Source organism: Venturia canescens, chromosome 2 (genome assembly GCF_019457755.1).
Source record: "Venturia canescens isolate UGA chromosome 2, ASM1945775v1, whole genome shotgun sequence".
Lineage (NCBI taxonomy): Eukaryota > Metazoa > Arthropoda > Insecta > Hymenoptera > Ichneumonidae > Venturia > Venturia canescens.
This window is the reverse complement of record NC_057422.1, coordinates 16,339,426-16,367,182: the sequence shown is the minus strand read 5'-3', so window position 1 is coordinate 16,367,182 and position 27,757 is coordinate 16,339,426. Positions and strand designations below refer to the sequence as shown.

At 42.3% G+C, this 27,757-nt stretch overlaps 1 protein-coding gene across 1 annotated transcript; it reads right to left on the bottom strand.

Moving 5' to 3' along the window:
• Window positions 1-348: 348 nt before the first annotated feature.
• Window positions 349-27,247, bottom strand: Hmx (H6-like-homeobox). The gene is made up of 3 exons (XM_043411958.1): window positions 23,712-27,247; window positions 5,588-5,937; window positions 349-1,649 (listed from the first exon to the last, which is right to left on the bottom strand). The coding sequence occupies exons 1-3, from the start codon at window positions 24,293-24,295 to the stop codon at window positions 841-843; spliced, it is 1,743 nt and encodes a 580-aa protein (XP_043267893.1). The 5' UTR covers window positions 24,296-27,247; the 3' UTR covers window positions 349-840.
• Between the last annotated feature and the right edge of the window lie 510 nt (window positions 27,248-27,757).

Genomic DNA, 27,757 nt, shown 5'->3' with positions numbered 1-27,757 from the left:
TTTTTAGGATAGGAACCAAAAAGTTGTATTTGACGTTTTTTATCATTGTGAACAATTCTTCCATAGAATTCGCTATTTTTGAATATTTTTTTTCCTTTTATACGAACCCAATTAAGAAACTAAATGATCCATACGAAAATTTGTAGTTACAGATTAATAAAGAATTGAAGAAATAATGCTTGGAGCACAAAATTCGATCGTAAATATCGTGATTTCAAAACTGAAGCTGGAAAGAATTGTTTTCAGGGAACGAATAATGAAATTCGGAGCAGACCCGACGAGTTTTATCTTTCAGAGCAGGAGTAGTGAGTAGTATGTGATAAATGAAAATCAACGACTCGCGTGATGTATAGTGACGCAATTTCTTATTTTCTTATTATTTCTCTTAATATTGACACGTAGGCAATCATCCATTTATTCGTCGATATTAACGACGAGGACAATCGGTCTCTTACAATTAATCATCGTGTTTGTAGGATGAATCGTTCCCTCGGATGTGGTGAACGAGGCTGGAAAGGAGTCTGGGTGGGCACATTGAAGATCGCCATTCTTCCCGAGCGTTTGGACGCCGCGATCAGACTTGTTTTGTTCAAGTTCCGTGTGCTCGTTGATTCTCGAATTGAGAATTTTGTCTCGTTCATCCGGAGTATGAAATCCATGTCTGAGGCTCTCCGACCGATCGGGTCGGGGATAGAATCGTTGGCGATGCTCATTTACACTTTCGACACTGTTCACCGCGTTGGATAAATCGAGCTCGGATTCGCTCGGGCGTAGCTCGAAGTTTTGGTATCGAATCTCGTGCCAAGTTCCATTTGGACGCTCACAAGACAGTCTACGGGGTTATTGGGACGATTGCGGGGGTGGCTGAGGATTCGGCGGTGGAGGCGGAGGGGGCGGGGGTTGCGGATGCACCTGGTGGGTCAACATACTGTGGGCTTGCACGTGGGATGGATGGTGATGATGCTGGTGCTGATGGTGCGAGTAAAATATCGCCGGTCCACCGGTCGGGACGCCGCAACCGGAAGTACCGACACCAACGCTGTGCGGCATTCCACCACTGACGGAGGACGGGGCCACGCTCGAGGCGACCGAGCCGCCAATGCCGTTGCCCGAGGGTCCCGATACCACCGAATTCCCGACCGTCGCGTCGTGATACAGCACAGGAATTCTAACGAGTCTTTGGGTCGCGTGCGCCATATTGGCGGCTTCTAGCTCAGCGGCTACTTGCCGCTTCCACTTGTTACGACGATTTTGAAACCATATCTTCACCTGCGTCTCTGTGAGGCCGAGGGACGCCGCGAGCCCTGCGCGCTCCGACGACGATAAATAACGCTTACGATCGAACGTACTTTCTAACTGAAAAACTTGCGACCGCGAAAACACCGTACGCGTTTTCTTCTTCCTCTTTATCTTCCCGGAATCGCAAGCGTCCCCACCAACTTGGATCCCCTGACCGCCTGATCCATTCCCCGACGAAGAATTGTGGTGGCCACCGCCTCCGCTACCGCCACCGCCACCCGAATCCTCCACGTCGCTCCCCTCTCCCCCGTCGTCAACATCCCCGAGGTCATCGTGACCGTCGCCGCTCGGACTCCTTCCACCACGGTGATGCAAACGGGCGTCGGAACGATTATCGTCGTCAATGTCCTCTGCAAGCAATCCAAATCCAAAACATTTTTCTCAATTATCAACGAAATCTTGAAGTTTTTATAAATAAGCTAACTTGTCGATGCTGTCCTAAGAACTTTTATATTCTGCTCATAACTCACAGACGTTTTTTCAATTAACCAATGAAACTTGAATTTTTGACAGAATAACAACCATTCTCTTCTCGCCTCTACTCGAAAAAAATTCTGCTCCTAAAATCTTTACTCCGAAATTCATAACATCTCGGCGCCCACTCATGTCTTCAATCCATAATCCATAATCTTCAATATCTCTACTCATGATGAGATATGTTCTGAAATATCATCATGAGTAGAAATATTGGGAATTGAATATCACACCGGAGTAGATATCTTAAGGAGGATGAACGTTCTCTACGTAGATCCGCAGTTATTAAGGAGGGCAGTTGCGTTATCGAGAATGGCTACCGATAGAGTTGTTAAGGATGTACGGTACAAACGTCTAAATAATTAGAAATTGATCAAATTTGGTGATAATGTTCTTCAACATCAAGTGCGAAAACACAATTTTTTTCAAAATTTTCTTCTGCTTAGTTGTCGAGTAATTACGCATTAAAGCAGATTTCTTATGCCCGGAATGTATACCTATTTATATATGGAAAGGCTATGCTTATATACGTGAACTTTAGTGATCAATTACTCGATAACTGTACAGAAGAAAAATCTTTAAAAATTTGTATTGTCAAATTTGGCACTAAAGAATATGTTCACCAAATTTTATAAAATTCTGATCGTTTTGAATTTTTTTAGGTTTTTAGCATGGTTTAGCATGGCAACATTGCATCGCCTGTACCAAATATCCTTAACTAACAGCTATGTATAACTGTCCTCATCACAGCTCTACTCGATAACAAAACTCGGCTCTTTAAACATGTATTTAGAGGAGAACTGTTGTTGAATGGATTTACTGAGAGTAGAATTTTCGACTCGCTCCAACATGACTCGACTCTTATAAATCTACTCGATAAAATTTCCACTCTTAAGATTTTTATTTTTATTTAATGCACGAATAACGTCTCTACTCTTCAACGTGTCTAGGCGGATGAGACAGATTATTAATTATAAAAGAGGAGACATATATTGTATTGTATTGATTTTGCAAATTTGAGAGTAGGGCTGTTTGGAGCAGCGTTGTTTTTGAGTAGAGGCGCAAAGAGGACGGTTGTCTGCTGAATTTTTTGTCGCAGTTTGTAACTTCGTTGTACGAGTTTACCAAAGAAAATCAGGTGGATTCGCTTCTTCCATCCCGAATCGGTGTCGAGCAAGCATCGGCTAGGGATTTTCGGAGCAACGCTTCTAAGAATACCACCGAATAACCAAAAGAACAAACGTTTCACAACTCCCGGAGAGATTTACAAATAGAACATGGAATAGTGATAATTTTATTGTTTGAGGAAAGAGGAAATAACGCCCCGTGAGACGGAATAGGGCAAGTACTTAGGCACAAGGTGGCAGGAGCAAAACGATCGACGGGTAAGGCGATCGACGTTGGTTTGTCGTGGCGGAAGCCATGGAAGCCGTACCAATGTATAGTCGTACATGCTGCGTACACTCCCTATCTTATCGAACCTCTCGCTCTTGCACGCAGTTCACTTATACACGCATCAACAGCACGTAAGGCATTAGGAAGAAAGTGAAAAATATATCGTTCCAAAAGTCTTCAACGATTTTATAATTCGATTAAGCATGAGATGATATCTCCTCATTAACTTTGAAGCCAACTTCCAGGATAAGTTTTGACTGTGGGAACAGTTGAGGATTCAATACTCGAATGTTCGGGATTCCTGAATAATATAAAATGTTCGAATTCCAAATTATTTTACAAATCCTTATTGAGCTGTGGAGCAGAAACAATTGGACCACAAAGTTCTTGTTTGGTAGATTTTATAAAGCATGTTGTGCGAAAACCAACGTCTGCTTGCTTCTCGACAATAATTCAGCACATGACTTCTGCTTATGCGAATAAACATTGAATTATTTACTGCAAAACTTGTTGAATATATTGGAATCAACGATAGAAATCTGCAGTGGTGCTGTTACTACTCTGCTTTTGCTTGAAATATTTACTACACATACTTCGTGCTCAAATACACACGCTCGTGATTCTATTGAAGACGGGGATAAATGTGAATTTTTATGACGTCATGATTTTCACTCTCCAGCGAATATTGCGGTGAATCGAATGCATAAAGCAGTCGAAGACAAATTTTAAAAGCACTCTCGACAGTACTCTGGAAGCTTGCTAAAATACATTCGAGCCAGTCCGCGCCATTTCGCTCGACCATGACCTCAGCCCCTTTTAACTTCCCTCAATAATTTTCTATGCAACAATACATAATGAAAGAAATACTCGGATTGGTTTAAAAATATTTATTTCGCGTATTTAAACGTTTACAATCGCCTAACGTCGACACCACGTATCGAAAAATGTTCCTCCAAGAATTTTTTTCATTTTGCGTATACTTTCAGGGAGAAAGAAGAAACACAAGGAGTTATCATTGTCAAGGTTTACTTCGTGTGCTAAGGAAAACTATTTTCAAATGAGGCAATTTCACGACTTTTCACGTTAATTTTATTGTGGGCTCGTTTGTTTTTTATTTTGCAATTTTTCCACGCCCAATTGGCATTTCACAAGTAAATGAAAGAAATTCAAATAAAGATCGCTAACTTGAAACGTATTCCTTATGCAATGAACATCATTTAAAGTCTTGCGTTTATCGGTTTTTCGGTTTTTACCACGATCTTTCTCTCCGCTCTTCTCGTAGTTTTATTCCCTAACTTTGGATTTTGTGTAACTTTTAGTCTCGTAAATTCTGCTCGACTCGATTGGCGATGCCTTTTCTCGTCAGCACGTGCCGACTAACTGTTGGTCCAGACTTCGCGACTCAAAGCCACTTCCCCCTATGCACAGCTCTAAATCCTCCTCCAAAATATCCCTTGAAAATTTAAATCGCACCCTCTTTTCAGCGAAGCCTCTAACAAGAGGGCACACGTATGGAAGAGTCCGGGGAAAAGCACAGAATCAGACGGAAAACCAAAAGCTCTTGTCCCCTAATGAATACCCTGTTCTGCCCGAAGCCTTTGATTTTTCTGCCGGAATTGTGAAAGCTTTTGAATTTTCAATCGTGACTCATGTTGGGATCGTGCTTACGGAAATGGAGATCCATCGTGAGCAGTGTTTTTCGATATTTCGTAGATGCGGACGATCTTGTTTCGTCTGAAAACTCGTAATCCTTTACGAATACTTGAGTACCTTTCGTTTCATCGAGAATAATGTAAGGATAAAAAAAGAAATGCGGATTCGACAGAAGGACCCGGTAACTGCCCTGATCACTCTGATCGATGCTCAAGCGCTCGATTGTTCATGAAATCTAGAAAAATCTAGCAACCTCAAGTTCACTAAAAGCAGGAAAAGAAGCATTTTTTTGAAGGCAAGGTTGGTCATTTTTGTAATGCAATATACGGCACGCGATACTGTCCTCAAGAGTTGTTTCATCTTCTCAGGGTGTGGCTCGATGGTTAGGAACACGTGAACAGTCGCAAGCTTAACGAGCGATCTTATCTTTATTTACACGAAAGTTAATTTCGCTGCGAACGATTGAACGATACGAGTAACATAAAACAAAAATGGAACAAGAAAAAAGAGAGATATGAGGAGGAAAAGGTGAGTCAAAGCGATTTGACGTGACCAAATTGGCTCTTGCGCCATATGCTTCGTGATGTAGTCAGGTGGGGCTTAAAATGGAAAGCGGGGCAGAGGGAGGTGGCGTCAATTACCGTTGAATCAATTTATAATTGTCTCGAGTAATCTGTAGCGTGACATCTCCGCGTTTCGTAAACTTTAATCATTTCGGAAATGCCCTTAAACTCAAAGGGACCTTTTCAATTAAGCATAAACTCACCTCGAGGAGGAATCGACGCTGAGGCTGGACTGACCCGGTTCAGAGAGTTTATCAAATCACTCGATGCCGGTGGATGATCAAGTCCTTGAAGGCCATGCGAAGGCCTCCAAAGGAACGGCCAACCCCCGTTTCCCGGCAATACACCCCTTATCGCTGCGGCTTCGACTTCCGCGATCTCTGATTGGCTCGCGTTGCTAAGTGCCGAACTCGCAGCCGCAGCTGCCAATCTCGAGTGATGCTGATGCTGTAACTGATGAAGCTGATGCTGAAGCGACGCTGGCAAGAATACCCCGCCGACGTTCAGACCGACTGGATATTGGCTCGTTATGAACGAGGGAATGAGACCCAACCTAAAAAGCAGAAATTAGAATATTTCATTATCGACCAATTAACGGTTGCTTTCGTGCTAAACCTCGCTCCAGGAGTTTTCAAATGTTCGATACATTCACTCTCATTTTATTTGGGATTTATCGATGTTGCCAAACCCACATTTTTCTGTAGCTCCCGAAATAAAAATTGAACAAACTGAAAACTCTTGATGAAAACGGATCATTCAAATGGGGTCTCTTATATGAAAATCTTTGTGTGATAATTTCACTTGGAATTTTCGAAATCGAAATTCTTTGACACAGTTTGACCGATTAAAAAAAGCTCTGTCAGCCTACGCAGGGCGATGGCAAAAATGGGCTGACAGAGTCTTTTTTTAATCGGTCAAACTGTGTCAAAGAATTTCGATTTCGAAATTTTCAGCTATCTCTCTCGCACTTACGGCTGCGATATACCGACTGATCCATGCTTTTAAGTATTGAGTGAGAAAGCATCCGACTAATTACTATCAAAGTTATTGCACAAATACGTCACGCATTCATTACGTGACCTGGAAAACGGGTTGCCTGGATTTCAAATAAGTTCCAAAACGACCAGTTGGACTGAGTCTCATTGCTTCCGGTTCCAAAAGTGCTTCATTTGGTCCTAGGTTAGACATTGATCTGCTAGTTATTGGAATTGATTTCAACGGCAACATGCTGCGTACTTCGCGTTTTGTGGCATTTTTGCATATTTGTGGAAAAGACAGGAAGAGAATTCGATAGGCAAGGAAAAGAAGAGAGCGAGATAGAGAAAAGGGGATATTTGATCGATCGAACCTCGGTCTGAAGTATACGTGGTCGCGTATCGTCGTTGACCTGGCCATAGAGCGGCTATTATCTACGAAAGCGTTCACTCGTGCGACCACCAATGGACGCTATATCGCTATCGCATCGGATCCCAGTAAGAGCCGACGTTCGACAAGCACGCTATTCAACCTATCGACATCCGGACAATTCTCTGGTTTCGTTACGAAACGATATCTACGTGTGTATCCATATACCGTATATGTACGAGTCCGGATAGTATGTACATAAAAGTTCCCGATTCTGAAAATCGTACTGTCATCCAGATCGCGGTTTAAAGCTTCTGTGGTGAACGATTTCTCATGGTTGTAGCTCTAAAACCAACTGACCAAATTCCCAGGAGCTATTCTCGGCGACGCAATGATTTCGATGCCATTCAAAAGCTCCTTTTTCGAGGAATATAAATTGATAGGAAAATTGGAATTGAAAGATTTCCTTTGGGGAAGGTCAATTTATTTAGAGTGTCCACCTATCAACCTCGATCTATTTTCCCAATATTGAGACAAACAGTTGTTGGAATTTTAGCTCACTGTTCTTCCAGGACAAGCTCAATTGAAACCTAACAGGCGATTGGAGAAAACGTCATCTATTTACTGTGGAATATTCTTGGATATCTTCATTTTTTTCCTTTTGCATCGCACTCATTTGCATTTCAAATGTTTTTTTTTGAACTTTGAATCCCTTCAATGCTGGTTGTTCATCGAAGTCTCTATATTGCTCAAACTATTTATGAAGGACGCAATACCGAAGAGCAGCTTCTCACACAATTTTCAAAATACCTCGAAGTATCGAATCAATCATCAGTTGAAAAATGATCCACAAATTTCATAGTTGGGGACAATAGTTAAGGCTTTATATACTCTTGCAGCGGGCGAAAAAATGTAATTTTCTTGATTTTTTTTTGACAAGAAAATAAATGTTTATTAAAAAACTATGAACACCGTTTATCAGTACATATGTTCATGTACTTGTAAAAATTTCAAAATGGCGAAATTCCAGCTGCATTCCAGTAGCACCTTTTTTGAGCATCAGTTACGGTGGACATGATAACTAAAAAACTATTAATCCGATCCATACCAAATTCATAATACTTATTTATTATAATAATAGCTTAGGCCTGGAGGAAGGATTTGTAAAAATTTTGATTTAAAAAAAATGGCGACAGTGTTAACAAAAAATTCATTTTTTGAGGTGCTAAATTTTCGATTTTTTGTTACAATTTTTTTTCCCAACAAAATATGAAATCCTTCGTTCAAGCCCTATAGTTATTATTATAATCAATATACGTTTATTATGGATCGGTTTAATAGTTTTTTAGTAGTGTCCACCGCAAAGGTATTTTTAAAAAAAGACGATTCTCAGATAATCGCGTTTAAAGATTCAAGTATTAGACAACCGCGCGCACCGGGCGGTCGGTTGAAATACCCACAGCTATACGAATCGCTAATGCTCCGATCTTTATAAAATTTGGTGAGAATATTCTTGAGACATTGTACTTGAAGAATAAGAAATAAACAAATTTTCGATTTTTTTCCCCCATCACAAGTGTATATAAGCCCTTAATCGAATCGTCAAAGGCCAGAAGTTGCCGATCTTTAGCAAGAAGTCGTCGATAGAAAGTGTCAACCGGCGATTGTGAAAGGAACATCGAGATATCACTAGGATCGTTTGGGACGTCAATCAAATGAGTATTACGGAAGAGCTGTTCAGTAGTGTTGAAGTTGAAAATGTAAGTATTAGGTAAGTAGGTAGAGCGTATATTTATCGTGCGAGTTGACCAGACGGATACTATAGAAGGGAGTGTGTGTATTTCGATTCTCCCTCTGGTCGTATGGAACGGTATAACATCGTAAATGTACTACTTGGTACGTACGTAGAGGCTTCGTGAAGCCACAAAAAATCCCCCGTTTTTTCGCCATACTAGCACGCGCTCTCCTCGTCTTCGCGTTCACTTTGGATACGCTATTCCAACACGGAGTGTGCCTTTTCGACGAACACTCTTCCGCTTTCACTAATTTTTGTCTCCTTCCTTACCCACAATCTCAGAGCTTTGCAAAGATTCTTAGTCTGCTCGCTTAATGCGGTTTTCCGGCGACAGACACTGCGGAGGGACGAACGCCCTCGTTCTGCTGCCGATATCCGAAAATTTTACTCCAATGAAAATGGAGCACGGATGAATCATTTCCTGTGAGATGGAAGCCCCAAATTTGGTACTATAAAAAATAGGTTTAGCGGTAAAAAGCCTTTTCGTAGACTTCGCTCCGACGTCAATCTCATGGAAGAGTCACGGTTGAAAACACGGGTTTTCCACCAGCCATTACGGTCCCCGAAATTCAGAGCGGGAAAACCTTTTTTCTTTGGATAAATAGGGACGAATAAATTTAGAGAAAACAATGGTTCAGTGTATCTCTAAATTCTTGAAAAAACCACATTCTGTGATGGACATAATACTCCACCGTGGTATTGGCTCCTGCAGCTAATCGACGACGAAATTATCCTCGATGACAAGGAAAAGTTGTGATCGTTTTCGAACATTAATTATTCGATAAATTCAAATTTAAGAAGCAATTTTTCTTTGAACAAGTATCGATCGAAGTGAAGTTACGTTTTACGGGGAAATGGACACTATCTTCCAATGGAATATAAACTTGCAAGACTAAAGAAGTGATTTGTTCTTCTATAAAAACTTGAAATTCAAAATATTGTCAGCACATTAATCAAAAAGTTAGAAACTTTTGAAGTTCTTCACTCGAACCACTATTATCCATAAATTGACTGTTTTTTTTTTTTAACTGAGAACAGAACCAAAAGTTTTCGATAACAGAGATGGCAATCCGCGGTCTCTTCGATAAAAAATATTGGAGCAAATTCTATTTCGCAAATGAATTTGTCTCGAGTCGCTGCCGCGACAAGATTCCTTCGAAAAAAGTTTGAAAAATCTTGTGTTTTTAAGCGAAACGAATTTTGCTTGGAACCATGCTGACAACCGTGAATCCATATATTTCGAACTATTGTTTAGAACTATTTGAGTTTGTGCGAAAAGGGATCGTCTTATAACACGACAATGTGGCTTCACGAAAAGCGATCGTCATGAACGGGGAGGGAACTGCTCTTGCTGCAGATGCTTCGTGTAAGATAAAGGAAATCTGACAAGCGTCTGTTTGTAAGCATCCCAAGAGCCTCCGGAGATGGATCTCTCGCAGGATGCTGTAAGAAACGAAGGCGAAGGCGAGGGAGAATAAGAGCGACAGAGGGAGAGAGGAGAAAAGCAGGTATAACAAACACAACAAACAACTCGAAGTATCCGGAAAGTGAACGGGAGCGATAGAGTGAGAAAGATGGAGGGTGTTTGAGCTCCTTTTGTCAGCCTAATTCCCGACTGATCCATCACCTTGGTCGCATACCCACACGCGAAGAATCTCGCTGCTTTATCCCATTTTAACACTTTTTCAATCGCATTTTTTTTCTTCGTTCTTTCAAATTTTTCTACCTGCAAGCAATTTTAGTAGCTTTTTCTCTTTTTCAGTTACAATTTTCATGCTGATAGTTTCCACCTTTTCGTGCACTGACCAGAAATTTGGGTCTTTCTGTATCATGTTCGGAGTAGGCTCGCATTTTGGCTCGGGGGGTGCCCGGTTCACGGATTGCAGACGAGACCGATCGAAGTACACCACGAGAGAGCGGTTGTAGGGCTGCTCCGTTGTAGGTGTGTTTTTTGTTTTTTCTTTTTTTAAGCCTCTCAGCTGACGAAACGGTCGATCGATTTTCAGTGGCACTCCGCTATATTTCGGGTACATCTCGCTCGCTCATTTTCTCCTTCTCTCGTTTATTTAAAATCCCACGAAATATGCGCACGAAGACAAGTGAGAGAAGGAGCCTGGGTTTTAGTCTCTCTATGTGGGTTTTAGGAATGCAAGATAACATGGAGAATGTTTGTGGCATAGAATGTATATCTAGACAGGAATAAAGGCTTTTCCGAGCTCAGAATTTCGCGCGTGCCTATACGCTCCGCTGATCATCGCATCGCTTTTTCGTTCGCTCGCTCTCATCTTCTTCAAAACGCGGGCAAACGGTAGAACACACGAGCGTTGCGATTCCACTTGCTCTACCTCGATCGCTCTCTCTCTCTCTATCCGCGCCTCGGTTTGTATAGACTTATATATACAGGTATAGATATTCGCCATTTTGCCTTAAGTGTTTTCCCTAATCGTTCTTGTGCTCGACGTTTGCACAAAAGAGGAAAATAAAGAGAGCTCTCGAGAAGAGATCGTGAGGTGATCCCGATAAATACCGACTAAAACGAGCAGATCTTTATCCGAATACATAATAACAATAGTTCGTTTGAACACACACTTTGGCAGCACACCGAATACGACACGTTTACTCTCATTACGGGTATTATGTTTCTTCTTAGATTTCCGGATGCATTTGGCAAGTTTTAAAACCGATCATCGCCACTCGCTCTTCTTAATCCTACTTAACCCTCTTTGTGTGGATTCTCTAAGGAGAGCAAATGGGCTCTACATAGCCGATTATATTTATCAGTTATTTCGGCAATTTCAACGGCTAAAAATATAATTTTCAGCATTTTCGGTTTTACCTATTAAGTTCGTCGTTAAGAAACATTTATTCATCTCTGTCGAGTCCATTTCAATTGTTTATGATAATTGCACTAATTACGTTATTAACGAAGATTATTTTTCCCCACTCGCATATGTACCGAGTTGTAAATTAATAGCATTTATCTCGTATTTCCGTTACGCAAAATTATGTTTATCGTTAATCGTGTAGTTCACTGCTTATCGATATTTACTGCATATCGCGATGATATTATTGATATTAAAAAAATTTCACCGGTTCCAACATTAAATTGTGAGTCTCACTTCGACAACGTCGCTTTCAATTAAGCATTTTTGGCCGTGAAAAATCTTCCTTTAAGCAAAAAACTCATAAAATCGAACGAAAAAACGGAAAAAGCTAGAACCACTTTCCCATGGCCACGCAATTTATCATCTCCCATGCAAGTTAGGAAAATTTTCAGCACCATTCAAGCCACGGATAATAAACGCTCAATGAAAACCTCCCGCATTTGACATTTGGATCTTGCATTCACGACGAGACAATTGTAGATACCTGAGAACAGTGGCACAGACGTAATTAATTGATATAATTTTCCCTTCACGCATAGCGCATCTCGTATTCGGACGCGGTGTGTGAAAGCGTTTTTCGCGTGTTGAGCTAGATATCGCAGTTGAGAGGCTGCTCGCAGATCGACCGCTAAAAACTGTCATTGAAGCGATACGATCCACAACAAACGATATAAAACCCGACACTTTTGATCGATCGTTTAATTGTACAGTGGCACATGTACCACCGGCACACCTAAACCATATTTTATCCCCCGATTAAATTTTATTATTCATCTTCATTATTACCACCGATGATAAAGCGTAAAAGATCGAAGCTATTGCGAAACGATGTCATGGACGAGGGATATAGGAATTTTCATGAAAATATTCCTTTTTCGAAGCATACGCGTGTGCGCATACGCGCGTGTGTGCATGCGGATATTTGAAACAAGGGAGGTTGGGGCGTAAATTCGCAGTCATCATGCGAACCATATAAATCGCGTTCGCGTGAAGCACGGCTTTAACAAACGTGTGTGTCAAGCTTTCCCTCCTCCCTTTTTCGTATTCTCCTTTTCTCATTTTTGTTCAAACAAATATCGGGTGGGGATAAAATGTTAGAATGACTGTCAAATTTCGAACAGCTAAAATCTCGAGTTTATAAACTTGGAATGATAATATGGAGACGGATAAATTCGACTAGAGCTTTGAATGTCGAAAATAAATAAAGTAGAAACTTCAAGGTTAGCAGCACGTTTACATCAAAAATAGAATGTAACAATCGCTCATAAAACGACAACTGAAATATTGTTTTTCCGAAAATTCGACTATCACTCTTTCCATTCATAAATACCACAATCAACGATACTGTGAATATTTACAATTTTGAAAATATAACAATGAAAGACACTGAGGTTGAAATACTGAAACACCAAAAAGTCGAACGGTCAAAATGGCGAAAAGTTAGAAAGTCGACCGATCGAAATAAAGAAAATGGAGCGGAGCTCATAGTACACGCATCTCGCTCACTCACTTACTCAAACTGGTTATCTTTAATTTCAAACATCACCATTTTGGCTTTCGCCTTTTCGAGCCATCGCTATTCCGCATATCTAAGTTTTATAGACTCAAATAATTCACTTTCGATTTTTTACGTCTCTATGTTCTGGCGTCTGTCCATAAAACAACTTATCTTCATTTTGAATTCGAAAATATGAACTTTCGACATTCGCATGCTCTGTTAAAATTGCACTCGAAATGAAAACTAACATCGAAATACATATTTTCGAGTAAATACGAATTCAAAGAAGGAACATCCGGTTAAACACGTAATCTGCTAAATAGTCCATCGGGAATAAGAATTTCGAATTACTTATTTTTCTCCAATCTGATATGAAAACATTCAAAATTTCGAAATATCGACCGCGTTCTACAATTTGGTATTTTGACATATTGAACCCGACCCCAAATATCGAGCACACAAATAACAGACGGACAGGCTTTTCCACCACTGCACGAATGCAATTATCAGCATTACACGTCTTTTCGACAGAGGCATCGATCGATGGTGTTGTTGTTATGGATAGTAGAAATAGAGCCGAGAGTTTCCAAGCAAGTCAGCGAGAGTTCAAATGGAGACCACTGCTCACCTATAAAGTGTCATTAGGATGACCCAACAATGAATTATTAGCTACGAAAGTGCGTCGAGTAAATTCTCAACGGTTAGTTTCTCCCTTCCCCACAGTTATTCGTCCACAAGCATATCATGCACATATGCACACGAGCCAAGCGAGGATTTATATCAACAGCAACGAATGATGGCGAGCTACCGCAGAGGACACGACTAATTCGTGTCCATGTGGTCTTCATGAGCCTAGAACTGGCGTCATTCGCTTTTGTGCTCGCGAACACGATGAATCAATCGCGAATTAGAGTCTGAAGAAACCTTTCTATGCTCATGTGCGAGGTTTGTGTAGCATGACACCAATTAACACGATACCCGACCAGAAACAGTTTCACTCTTCACAATTCGATGACTTATATAAGAATGCTTGTTGATTTTTATTGGGGCTTTCGCGATGTTTATTTGAAAATGAAATTGATGATATAGGAGCGTGAATAATTTTGATTGATGCAGACATCAACTGCGTTACGTCATCTGTATGACTTTATTACAAGTGTTGAAGAATCGTCAATTCGAAAATTTTTAACAGCTGGTGTATTCTGAACTTAGGCTTGTTTTTAAGTGAAATCCATTCGCTGTTTTCGGCACAAAATTTTATGAGTTTTAGTAGGAGCATTGTTTCCACGGGTTTACATACAATTCATGTAATTAGCTGTGCCTGGTAGTGATTTATTCGAAAACATGCTTTTCGTGAAAAGACAAATTTGGTTTACAGCTCGTCACGCGTTCAACGATTTTTTTCGATCAATTGCTAGTTGGACGTTAAAAAAACATTCTAAATTGATAAAATTAAGTGCTTTTTTGCAGTGTAAATAAAAATGTTTCGTGGAGACTGAACTGCTGTCGTGTTTTGCTGTTGAAGATCTCAGTAGTACGAGCAAACGACTCCGCTGCCCGGCGCTTCCATGCGCCGACGGCAGACGACCGGGGGCAACGAAATATCTTGGAACGTCTAAATTCACCGTATTTCATGGTTCGACCATATGAAGCGAGAACGTATAACAGACTTTGGAAAAATTCAATGATTTGAAAAGCAATTGCGCACAGAGAGAATTCAAAGGTGAAAATCGTCATTATAAGTAGAAACTATAGGCGGTTTTGGGTCTTTTGAAACAGAATAGAGCAACGTCAAAATGTCCATAAAAATAAATTCGAATTTCTTCGATATATTTGATTGTTGTTTTCACGAAAATGGACCCTTCGAACTGTCAAATAATCCAAGCTTTCAAAATGGGCTTCGATTTCAGGTGAGCGGTAATTAACGTTAATTTTCGCCATCTCGTTTTCCCCGTAAAGAATGTACCGTGATAACAACTTTTTAGACAGATATTTTTTTTAATTTTAGGCAAGTCACTCTTAAACTGGACCCACGTGGATTTGATGTTTCCCGGAAAGGCACACACGAGCAAACTCCTCAATCTGTAAAATGTAATTTGAATATTTTCCATCGCCAAAATAAGCCTTGTATTTTTGCCTCTTAAGCAGATGTTCCTTTTCCATTGACTATCATCAAACGAATATATACTTAGCACATTGAATGCTCATCGTCGCCGTAACTAGCGTTGACGTTATCCACGAAAGAGCAATTGTGCACAATCGACTTTATCGTGCCCTCTTTTTTGAGTCTCGTTCGTCATATGGAGATGATCTCTTCCATGTGGTACATGCATGCATACATAGATCAATATAATCACGAGGACAGACGACATAACAGCCGCGCATACGTGTAAGGCTGGGTGATGGAAAATCCAACGGGCGATCTGCCGCACTCTAATTAACGAATCATTCATCGCTTTCTCTCATCCGTTTCTATCTCCTTCTGTCGCTACACTTTCTATTCTCCTCTAATTAACGAGAAGCCTGAGTCCGTTGGCTATCTCTCGAATTGGCCGGAGAATGTCCCTTGTAGCGCGTGCTTCACGTCTCTCCTTCACAGTTCTCCATCTTGTTCGCTCTCCCTGCGTACGCGAGCTTATCGTCGTAGCTTAATGGTTGAATATCTTTCTCTGTTTAATCCTCGCTTTGCTGGCATCAATAGGATATCACTCCCGTCGACCATTCGCTCCGGAAAACCATCACCATCAAATGACAAATGGCCAAAGGTATATGCGCGAATACGCGTCTAATATACAGGCCGGTTGCACTACCGTATTTGTCGAGTCTGCCAAGTGCACTGTTCCAGCTCCTATTCACGTTTGATCGAAGTAACAGCGGCCATTAATTCCCACATTGGTAGATGCGCAGTTACTTGAATAACGATTGCATGTTTATGCCGGGAAAGCTTCGTAACCATGGTCCAGTTGTGTGGTTTGTAACTATGGTCAACGCAGGGAATTTCTGAGGTTGCTTCCATCTCTTTCACTGTCTCTCTCTCTCTCTCTCTTCTTTCCCTTTCTTTATAAACGAAAAGGCTTTCGGTTCGCCGCTAATGACCCTCTTTGAGAGCATTCGCGGCCTCGGACGTGAATCCTAGTAGCTGGTAATACGTCGATAATCTGTCTGTGGCTAGTCCGCTCTTTATCCGAGATTCTCGCGGGATTATACCCGTCGAGATCCATACCGTCAACGGATGAAAGAAAATTACGTTACACGTGTACACATTTTAGCCTCGACGTAACTTTGCATTCCGAGGTAGGAATTATGTGGTGACTAATGCTTTGTCGCACACCGAAGGAAGAAAAAACTCAGAAATTCTGATAAAAAAAGCTGCTAGAAATGAAATCGGATACTTTTGTTTTCAGAACGAATTTAGAAGGAAAGATCATAAGCGTTTTCATGTCACATAAATATTTTTCTTCAACGTCAATGCAATTACGTTTTCGTTTGATCTTTTTCATTCGTACCGTACAGCAAAAATGTGCAATCAGCTATAATTGTGGATTCATTGAAATCGAGACTTGATTTAGCGGAATAAGATTGATGGATATTTAAATTATGCAATTGATGATGAAAGAAAATTCCTCAAATGGCTACAAATGTATCGAATCGGACCAAGCTTTGTTGTACTTTAAAGCTGAGATAAATAAATCTATTTCACTTAGAGCATTGAAATAAGCCGATTATTTGTACCCTCGTAATTCTGATTGGCTCTCGAGTTACTCCGGGCGTGTCCTGTTTTCACTCTCTCGAGCACGAGAAGTGGTCCTTCAAGGATTGAGTGCGCTCAAGACTCCAAGCTCTTTTGCCATAGCACTTTTCCACAGTGGCACGAGCGAACGAGCTAAGAGATGCCGATTGACCGCTAACACAGTCAGAGCAAACTCCACACACACACACACACATTTTTATAAGTCTCTGTGTAGGGATTAAGAAAGGTACCGAATGGGGATGCTCTCAAGGACTTTCAAGTGTCGGTGTGCCGTACGTCAACGTCGAGAAAATCTCGCCTCTCTGACACGCTTGAGTGCATCTTTACCTTGGGCACTTATATGTGTAGAGTATTTCACATGAAGTGGAACAATTTGTGGCTGAAAACATTTCGGGAAGTCATTTCGAGGGCCATCCACACGCCCCATTTTTTCATTTCATATTCCCAAAGCGTTTGCTCTTCGTACTGACTGATTTTTCACACAAATATTGCCAACTTTCGAGTTATCAATCGAGACTATAGTTGTCTTAGCTTAGTGAACCGAGTTCTCATTTTGAGATTCAAATTTCCGGCAAATAATTTCAAATACGATGGCACAACGCGAGAATGAAAATGACCAGTTTGTTTTGCTTTTACATCGAAGTTTTTTTGACAATCCATTAGTTTTTTCGCATACATATTTCCCGAATCGTCACATCATGGGGTTGAAAAACATTATCTCATCGATATCCGATCGGTTATCGTTGATGAAAGTTGATGAAAGTGACTGAATATGCAACGAGAAGCAAACGGATAATGCAACTTTGCCATACAGAGAGTTTTAATCGAGTAATTATCCTGATTATATCATTTGTTTGTGAATAGTTATTTAATTAAAAGTAATCATCAGACGTTCGTTAAAAGTTTGATCAATCTTACAACTGAAGAGTGGAACTTTTTGATGGCAGGAAAAATGATGAACTTTCATATCAGTAACTGTCATGCAATGGGCACAAATGATGAATAAATGTCTCTATTTATCATGAAAAATTTAATAGTTTACAGAGAACCAATGACTGTTTCTTCGAATACGGGCGAAATGATTTTAATCGACAGATGAAGCTCGTGATTTTAATCTCAATAGTTTTGGTCAAATGGATTGGAATGCTTTGGTTTCTTAACATTCGATGATACCGAAATATCTGCATGTATTCAAGTCAATAAAATCTACAGCGAAGAGTCAATTGATATGCCTCGAGCTTAGCACAGCGCCAATGAAACACAGCAATTATTATAAACTGTTCCTGACTACTGAATGGGAATTCTTCACATAAATCGCTGTTTCTCTTCCGCCAGCAGTAACCTGGGGAATGGAATTTTTGAATTGTTGTCAACTCAAGCAAATCACCTTGTCAGGTTTGGTCGCATGCGACGCAAAAATCCGCGTGTCGAGCGATCCCGCGATGCCAGCATTTAAGGGGCATATAATCGATTAAAAAAATGCGATACGGCCCAGCCTACTAGTGCATGCCGGCGTTAAGAATTCATCATTTTGGAGTAAAGATTTCATGAACTCGTTACGAAAATGTATATGCATCAGAGCAGAAGGAGGATGGAGTAGATGTCGAGGCTCAACAAGGGCCCTTAAAGGCTCGACGAGCGTGTATCTTTATATATCCAGTTTCGTCGATAGGGGAAAGAAGAGGCCACGGAAAGCACTCGACTCGGCAATCTCTAAGTGCTTCGAGCGATTAAATAATAAATCGGGTTCGGAAACTTGCGCTTTACTTCCTTGCCATTCTCGTGCGAGGTAAGGCCTCGCTCCGATCTATGTGCACGTTTTACACGTATATGTACTCTATACTTGGACCTAAGCAAATGGCCAGATTGATGCTAGAAGGCGATGCCGAAGATACTCGGCTCTACAAAGGATCCGAAACTCATCTACGTGCTTGTTCCAGGCGGAAATTCTCTTCTCCTTGTCCCCTCTACGAGGTGTTCCTCTGGGGAAATATTTAGCCTCCTTAACCTTTATATACGTACGGAGTAACTCATCGAAGGTGCGTTATCCATAATGAAAAGTCCTCCTAATTGGTACTGTTTTAAGTTCCGTTTTGTGTAAATAAGTTAGAATTTGCGGAAATCGAGGATATTAACGTAGCTCAGAAAAGTAGTTTTACATATTAAGAAATCTAAGACGCTGATCGATCGAAAGGAGAACTAAAAATTGTGCAGCACAATTTTGTAAAATAATTATCCGATTCCTAATGATTCGATGAGAAATCGATGATCGCACCGTTCAACCGAGCGACTTCACCGCGCATTGATCATCGTTCTTTGTCGAATTATTGTTCCCATAGTCGTCGTTGTCACTATTCAGAGGCAACGCGCCTGGCTCCGAACGAAAACGCTTTCTTCCTCTTGCTTTCTTTCATTTTTTTTACGTCCAAACCCTCCGACCGAGAGTGGCCGGCGCCGGGCAACAAAAGGGACGGCCCGTCCAACAGTGGCGGTGGTAGCAGCACACCCACGCAGGAATAAGGGATGAAAGTTTTGCGAGCAATCCACCCTCGAAACGGGAAAATCAAAGGACGAATTCCCCTATTCTTCGGGGTTTTCCTCTGCTGGCAGCAGCAGCGAAACGGCGTCTTTGGGATTTTCGCGCCAGTTTTCACTCGGGTAGACACTCGAGTATACTCGAGTGTGACTGATAGTTTCTGATAGCGAGAAACAACAATCAAGAGCCATTAGTTAATTGATGGTGGTCTCGCGATTCCGAGATGTCGACCCAGAAAATACTGAAAAATTTCGGTATTCTCGATATTTTATGCGATATTCGGATCATGAATATTTCGAGTGTGACGCTCATAGAATGCATTTTAAGGGCGCATTCCCACGAACGCGTGCGTCTCCTAAAATGATGCAATCAGAGATCACACGGACCATGTAACGACGCGCATCGCAGATAAATCAGGGGTAAAAGAAGACCTCGCGCGGTCTGGTGGGGCAACTTAATCAAATGGTAAACGTGTGGAAAACAAGCAATCCGAGTTATCGGAGCGTCACCCATATAATCATCGCGGCGGCGTTTAGGGAGACGAGGGTAGTTCTTATGTCCGCATTGGCATCACTTTCGCGCGTCTCGCTCTTCTCCACAGTTATAATACACTTGGTACGCGAACATATTCTCATGGACGTATGCGCGCCCTGTGTTTTGAGCTATATGCACACTTCTGTCATGTTGCGATGAGGGGGTGAGCTCAAATCTGATAAAATCATCTCGAGCCCCCGAGACACGCGGGGGGAGAGCACAGACGGCGATGTTCGATCCACGGAGCCCCTCTTCGGGGCCGAGTGAACGAGGAAACATACGAAGTTGACGCACACTGCGTAGGAGCTTGACGTGTTAAGGGGCGGCCATCATGATACGCCCTTATGAGCTTGAGTCATCGATTTACAGGCGTAGCTGGTGATGTTACAGTGCGAGGGTGCGTTACGGGTCCCTACCGGTATAAATACATCCGATAGCTCCGGCAAACTTTCTCTCACTCTTGCTCTTCATACATCCCCCAAAGTTTTATCCCTTGATGCTCCATCTCGCAGCTATCTTCCCTTTTCTTTCATTCGCCTTGGTCCCCCTCGTTCTTGGCATTATAGCGCACACGTTAAGTAACGTAAGTAACGTAAGAGGGTGGTTGTTACTCGGGTTGTTATTAAATGAGACAGCCTAATAGACCCATTACCGCGTCCGCAACCCCTCCAACTCGTTTCTCCCTCTGTATCCGTGCGCGTTCTCTCTCTCTCTCTCTCTCTTTCCATCACTTCTGGAGGCCCTGCAAAGTTTGGTCCATCCCGACATAATATAATCCTTACCGCACGCGACCTGTTCCGATTTACTCCCCCGCTGTATCTGCTTCCCTCAAATATTATAACCCCCTGTGGTACCGAGGGAAATATTTCGGGATTGTCCTCGCAGATGCGGATATCCAGTGTCGATCTGCCGCGTCAAAATGGCTGCATTTATTCGTGCTGCACGCCGCCTTATGCTCCTTCAAATATTCATAATCGAAGTACGTGCGGGGGCGCACTAATTTGGGGAACTTGCGGTTTATAATTTTGCTGTTGTTTCACGAGGGGAGGAAGAATTTTTATAAATTTGCCAAATAAGTTTTAGCGGAATGACAAAAACTGAAAAAAACCCCCTGAACTTTAATGCGGAGAATTTTTGTTTCAAAATTCTATTTATACGAGTGTATTGCCTAAGGGATAAAGTTTTCATTTGATTGGCGTCGAACTGGAGATAGCTCGTTTGAAGAAATTTCTCTGTTTTTCCCTCTCGCTGGAGAATCGCGTCGAGAAAGGCTGATCGAGCTGGATATTCAACAGAGATGAAACCCGATATTATATAGTTGAAGCATTCTGTTTCGATAAGCAGTGTGCGGCAAGGCAAACGATGAGAAACGGAAAAGCGGGTGCAAGATGGGGCTACGCGCAGAATGGAGCATCAAACGAGAAGAGCGGCGGGGAATAAGAGCGAGATAAAGAGGAACGGGGAAGAGAGAGAGGGCTACCCTCCAAAGTGATTGGGCTATTATGTCGGGAGATAATGTTCCTCTTTCTTTATTCAACCGCAGGCGGTTCAACTTCTTAACAGAAATTTTGTTTATTATATTTCTGTTGACGCAGCGAGGAGCGAAAACTTTTTTCATTCCCTTGAGGGATAATTACATAGATACTTATTTAAGCTTGGAATCATTTGTTGTCTTTTACCCCTTAGATTGTTTCATACTCTGATCTTTCTTCTTCGTATTTCGTTCCTTCGCAAGCCCCAGACAATCGGTTTAAAAACTGTAGAAAAAGGAGAGCGACGTTATTCGCCCGAGTTAAGGGGGGTAGAGAATTAACATTGTAAGAATTGTCTGACAATGAATATCATAATAGTTATAACGATTCCTGGCTAATTAGTTTACGAGATTCGCACTCTCTTGTATATTTATATACAATATAAAGCGACCCCCTCAAGCTCTTCCGATGAGTGCTGCCTGATGCCTCTCTCCTTAGCTTTTTGTATGTACCACTCTCTGCGAAGGGTGAAAGGAAAGAACGTTGTTGGGGAGAGGGATCAGACCATTTTTCTTTTTTCTTTTCTTCTCTTCTCTTTTTTTTTTACTCCGGATAGCACGAGCTCACTCTTGCTTTGCCACACTGCGCGTTATAATGCGTCAGCCGGGTTCGTCGTAATTTGGTACCAGAGAAAGAGAAGGATACAAAAAGATGTATAAGTATATATTATTGTACGGTGCATAAGCAACGCGAGAGCGTCGGGTCGCTTCACGTTTTGAAAGAGAGGTCTCTCATTCAACTATTACGCTTTTGAGGGTCTCGAGTGTGCGGGGATATCGTTGAATGCCCGGCACGTCGGTACCATCGGCTCGCACCGCGCTTTTGCGAGACTTTTAAAGACTGGATGCTCGGGTCACGAGAGTACAAAGTACACTGAATTTATATATCTTCAATGTATGTATACAAGCTACGGGAGAGAGATATAAAAAAGTATAGTTATACTGACATTTTGTATATGACATAAAAAAACTAGCACAGCTAATCAAAATCGTAACCAAGGGTCTCCTTTCCTTCGTAACTATCGGTATACACGATATCAATTCGCGTAGACTTCAGGGCGTAAGATTCATCCTGTAAATAACGCGTATAATAAACCTTAAACCTTGACGATATAGAGGCAAGAGAATCGCTTTTAATGGAACCCTCATTTGCGAGTGAAATTGGAGAACACCATTAGCAAATATCGCATCTTATCTTTTATCTTTCTCACTCTCTCTCTCTCTCTCTCTCTCTCTCTCTCTCTCTCTCTCTCTCTCTCTCTCTCTCTCTCTCTCTCTCTCTCTCTCTCTCTCTCTCTCTCTCTCTCTCTCTCTCTCACTCATTTTCTTTCCTTTTCTCTTCCCACCCTCTGCTTCCTAATAATTATCCCCTCGTTTTGGAAGCTACTTTACTGAGGACTAGTCGCTTTTGGTGGACCTCTTTGAAGGGATTTTGACAGGGAATTGAAAGTTATCGTTTTCTTCACAAACCTCAGGATCTGGTGCGAACTAAAAAAAATTGACGTCAGTAGTCTTCTTCTTGGTTATTGCTTCATTCTTGGGAACATTTATGGAAACGAGGATTTTGTTTATCGCGCACTATTTTATTTCACAATGACTCAATTTTCCATAAAATCGAATTGCTTTGTTCGGTGTTATCGGATAACGATTCTCGTGCTATACTCGACCGTGCGCATTCTCAGGCTTTTCTATTGTTTCCCTTTCGATTTGTTTTGGCTCGATGAAAAGCGATGAATTTGCGTTTGTTCCGGCATTTGTGATCGATATTGGTGCGAGGACAGTAAGCAATGAATGCTGGTAATTTTTAGAATCAGAGGCCAAATATTTCATGGCACTACAAAGTTTAAAGAAATTTTCTGAGATTCCGCATTTTCGGATTTTATAACAGAAACGAAATATTCCACGCCGAAAAAAATGCCAACAAGAACAAGAAAACAGGCAAAAAAATATTTCGTCGTTGGCGAATGAAACGTCATTGACCGATTCAATTAAACCTCGAGTCATTCATCTATTTTTCACTATTCCGACGCCACCTTTTAATCCACTTGAAGAGCATGGTTCGAATGAATATTCCGGTGAAGCAATGAAAAAATAGAAGTAAGTGGATCAATTATACTATTTGTTAAAGTAAAACCATTTGCCAATCAAACGAATATCTCGATCTAATATTATTTATCCAACCAAGTATCTCAAATTTGTTGAAAACTTTTTTCTCTCTCTACGAATCATGATGATTAAGACTAACAATATTTTTGTATAATAGTCGATAAACAAGAAGATCTAACGCATTAAATAATGATGATTCTTCTACAATGATTTCGAGATTTGAAATATTGTTTGATAAAAGAAAAGACTCGGTTCAGTAGTCGAAAGGACCCCTGAAAATGCAATGTTTCTTTAAAAAATATAATCGTGCTATGTGCTCGAATGGTTTCGGCGATTGATTGATTTACCTTGAGAGCATAGCCAAATCCGTAGAGGCCTGATGACCCATTAACGGATTAGCAGGATCACCAGAAGTGTAGCTGGCCGGACTGGTCGCGCTGGTGGCGATACCGGCCGACGCATTCGTCGTTCTCGAGTTGTCGTGCGAATGGTGATTGTTCGTAGTCGAATTTCTCGTTCCATTGTTAGCGTTAGGTCTGTGAGAAGATGGTGAAAGTAGAGTGTCCGACGGCGATGAGTCACAGGACAAAATAATTCTGTGAGAGCTCGGTGCGGCGATCAAAGGTGGCGACGAACGTTCATGGTCGGAGGATTGTCTCTCGATCGAGATTGCGGACGTGGCGTCAGCTGTGGGCGATTCCGGATGGCCGAGTATACTTTCTATGCTAAAAGAGGTGTATTGGGCGTTACAAGCTGGCCTCATGGCGGCTTTGCCGACGTCAAAACTGAAGGAATTTCCAAGACCGCAAGCACCGCGGGTGCTTTTCTCTTGTAGCAACATGTCGGTCGGTGTAGAAGTGCTTCTGGACGCCTCGAGATCGAGGTCTTCCTCCGAGACCACAGAAACCTCGATCTCGGTCTCGGCCGACATGTCCTCTTCGGCCACTTCTTTAGCCTTCTCGGCCTGTTTTTCGGAGACCACGACACTGCGTAGCTCCACGTTTTTCTTTGCACCAATCAGCTCGACCGAGGTCTTTTCCTTCGGCCAGTTTTCATCTACACACCACCGATAAGTCACTTAAAAAAACCGTTGAATCAGCACCTGAGGGGGCTCGCGCGTGTGACGAGAACTCCGTAAATTTCTTCGAAGCGAGTCTTCACTAGCCTTTTAACCGCGCTTTCTTATCACTCACTTTGTATTATTACCAGAATAATCTTAATCACAATTCAATCATATTAATAATAATAAAGCCTGGAACATTGACGATACAGAAGAATTGACTAAATTACACACACTCGCTACCGTTTCCGTGACTCGAGAAACATCCACGTTACTCGTCATGTTAATATTCTCGCCGTCGCGATGATTTTTTTTCGTTCATTTCGTTCAACGCAGTCGATTGTTGTCACAAATTTTCACGTTCTTTTGAAACAATTTTCAATTTATCTTACGTTAGGAAGAATTTCCGATAGCGTAATCACGAAAAAACTGGGCACGGAAGTTGGCATTTTCCATGTGCTCGTTCACCCTTTTCGATGGACCATTAAAAAAGCTTTCTTCCTCTTATACTTTTGTATATATATATATTTTTTTTTTTTTTCAATAATTCATGAATTTATTTATAATTCGCGATGCTTGAGGTGGCAAAGTTCGAAGAGGCACAACGTGAAAAAACGTCCGTCGATGGTGCATCTTCAACGCGTTCCTCCTCTCGGCCGAGCCGTCCTCGTCGTACGTGTTTGATAGAGTCTTCTCTTTGCCGTCGCGATGACGTTGTTGCTGTTGTTGCTGGTCGATTGGCGACGAGCGTCGACGATCGCTCGATCGCGGTTCATTCGTAAGCGATACTTGGAACAAGAGGATGATAGGAGACAAGACACTTGAGGCGGTCACCCCCTCACAAGCCACCCCTCGCACGAGCAATATAAGTGAGAGAGAGTGAGAGACCAAGAGCGAGGGAAAGCAAGAAAGAGAAGGGGAGAAATAATACCGAGACGACGACGACGACGACGACGACGACGATGATGACTTTACACCCCCTCTTTGCTTTCCACCTCAGTATAACAGTGCCTATATCGTTGTGACGTGTACCTGGTGTATGCAGAAGGGAACAAAGAGGGGTTTGAGGGTTTTTGAGAGGGTGTGGGAATGAGAAAGCCAAATCCCTACCCCTTTTGCCTCTGGACCTCTCTCACTTGTTTCCCCTCTTCTTTGACGTGCAGCCTTTGGGTGCACGGGTATTCGTACGTGTGCGCGTGTGTGTGCGACTCACTTCTTTCCCTCCCTTCAAGCTTCCGTAACCCTCTTCATCCCTCTCTACTCGAGCACAAGATTAACACAGCGTTGTGACTCCAATCGGTGTGTTCTGCGCGAGTCTACCAAACGCCCGACAATTACGTTCACTTGGTGGTGTCACACACACGCACGCATACATTTCTCGTAAATGTGAATACGAACAGATCTGTATCTCCTTTTCAAGCCTCTCCTTACTCCACCTTCGTTGGCTCGATTGGTCCATTCACTGCAATTAATCTCGAGCCACTTTCCACCCGCACTGCGACCGATTTTCTTTTTGTACTCTTTTCCAGCACGCTTTTCTTCTTTGCAATGATTGTGATTTTTTTTTTCATGCTCATTTTATAATTATCACGAGCATGTCGGCTTCTTTTATTCGAACTAATTAATCTTTCCAAATTTTTCGTTTGCTTCGAATATCATGACACTCCGCGAAAGGCACATTCACGTTTTAGTTCGACGGTTTTTTAAATATATTTATCGTGGTTGATTGAAATTTATATTTTCTGCGATAATGAATATTCTCTGGGTTTCACTAGGACATATATTTGTTTACCGGAACGTCAGTGAGACCCGACGAACGATCACGATTCACGCGTCACATGAAAAGTTGCACGCCGCTTGGTTTCTCTCGCCTTCAAGCTTTTTCGTTATTTTTCGTATTACGTGTGACAGAGAAACTCGGGGAAGTCACTTTGCACGAATAATCACTGTTCGTCGGTGTGAACTCGCGGTAGTGGCACTGAGGAACTGCGCGTCAATTGTACGAACGGACGGTAAATGTGGCTAGAGTAGATCGGCGTTCAATGACGCGTGGTTCGCATTTGTCGGCTACGAAATTTGGGAGTATGCAAGAGAGTGACGAAGAAATATGCAAGAAAAGAAAATTAGAGGGAACGAGGAAAACTGAGGGAGACAGCGAAACGAGAGAAAAAGAAGGTCGAGTTTTAGCGAGGATGCCACAAAATTGTGTACCAAACGACGCCGATGACGTTTACCAGGCCGAACGATATTTCAGTATTAAGCGCGTGGTCCTCGTGATGGTCTGCGGATCACCGCCGTTATACTAGTGAAACTAAGGGGGTTGAGAAGACGCACGAAGAAGGAAGATCGAGAGAGATCAGCGGTGTGAGAGCAAGCAGGAGAGAACAAGAGGGAGAGAGAGAGAGAGAGAGCGAAAGATATGCCGGAGAAACCGCAGGTCACACGGATGGAGTGCCGGTAAACGAGAGCGTTCGAGGTTGGAGGGAGTGAACTAGCACGCGGGGATTGCCGATGGCTGGCTGGCTGCTCGCGCACCAATACAAACGCGTTTTTAACAACACAAGCGAGTAGTCCGTGGTGGATATAAATACAGTGCGGTCGTTGTGTACGACGAGCACGAGGAAACGGCAATGACTACGACAAACAGTAATGACGGTGGGTTAAGAGAAGCGAGCTAGGGAGCGAGATGGATAGACGTGGAGCGGTAAAGGCAAAGGGGTGGCTTCTGATCGTCGTGATAGTGGTGGTGGTGGTGGTGGTGGTGGTGGTGGTAGGTTTTTGTGTGGGCTCGAAGCGGCAACGGCTGTAGCAGGAAGAAGCGGTATGACAGTAGCGAAAGCACAGAGAGGAGTGTGTACGAAGTATGCGCGAGAGAGACTCCGGCGGGAAGGGTAGTTGCGTTGTTCACGTGTCTGTGTGCAATATACCGTGGATGCGGGGCAGACCAGAGCAGAGCTTCGAGTCTGTGTGCGACCGGGAGAGAGCGAGAGAGAGATAAAAGTGGTGGGTGGGTTCTCCGAAGCGAGGTTACAGACGTCCGATGTAGTGGGTGCGGAGAGGGAAAAATCGTATCTCGGTAAGAGGGTGAGATCGAGAGCAAGGGAGAGAAGAACGTTCTGGTGCGCGATAGGGTGCCCGCGCGGGAGAGGCTAAGTGAGAGAACGGAGGAAAACGTGAGCTCTCGTGTATACGTGTGCGCCTGCCGGTATGGCACGAGGGTGAGCGAGAGGATATAGACGCGACGATGCTTTTGATCCCCCGTTATGAGGACGCGGTGTGGTCTCGCTGCTGCGTTGTGTAAGTATAGATAGAACCAGCGAGCTGCTGTCGCTG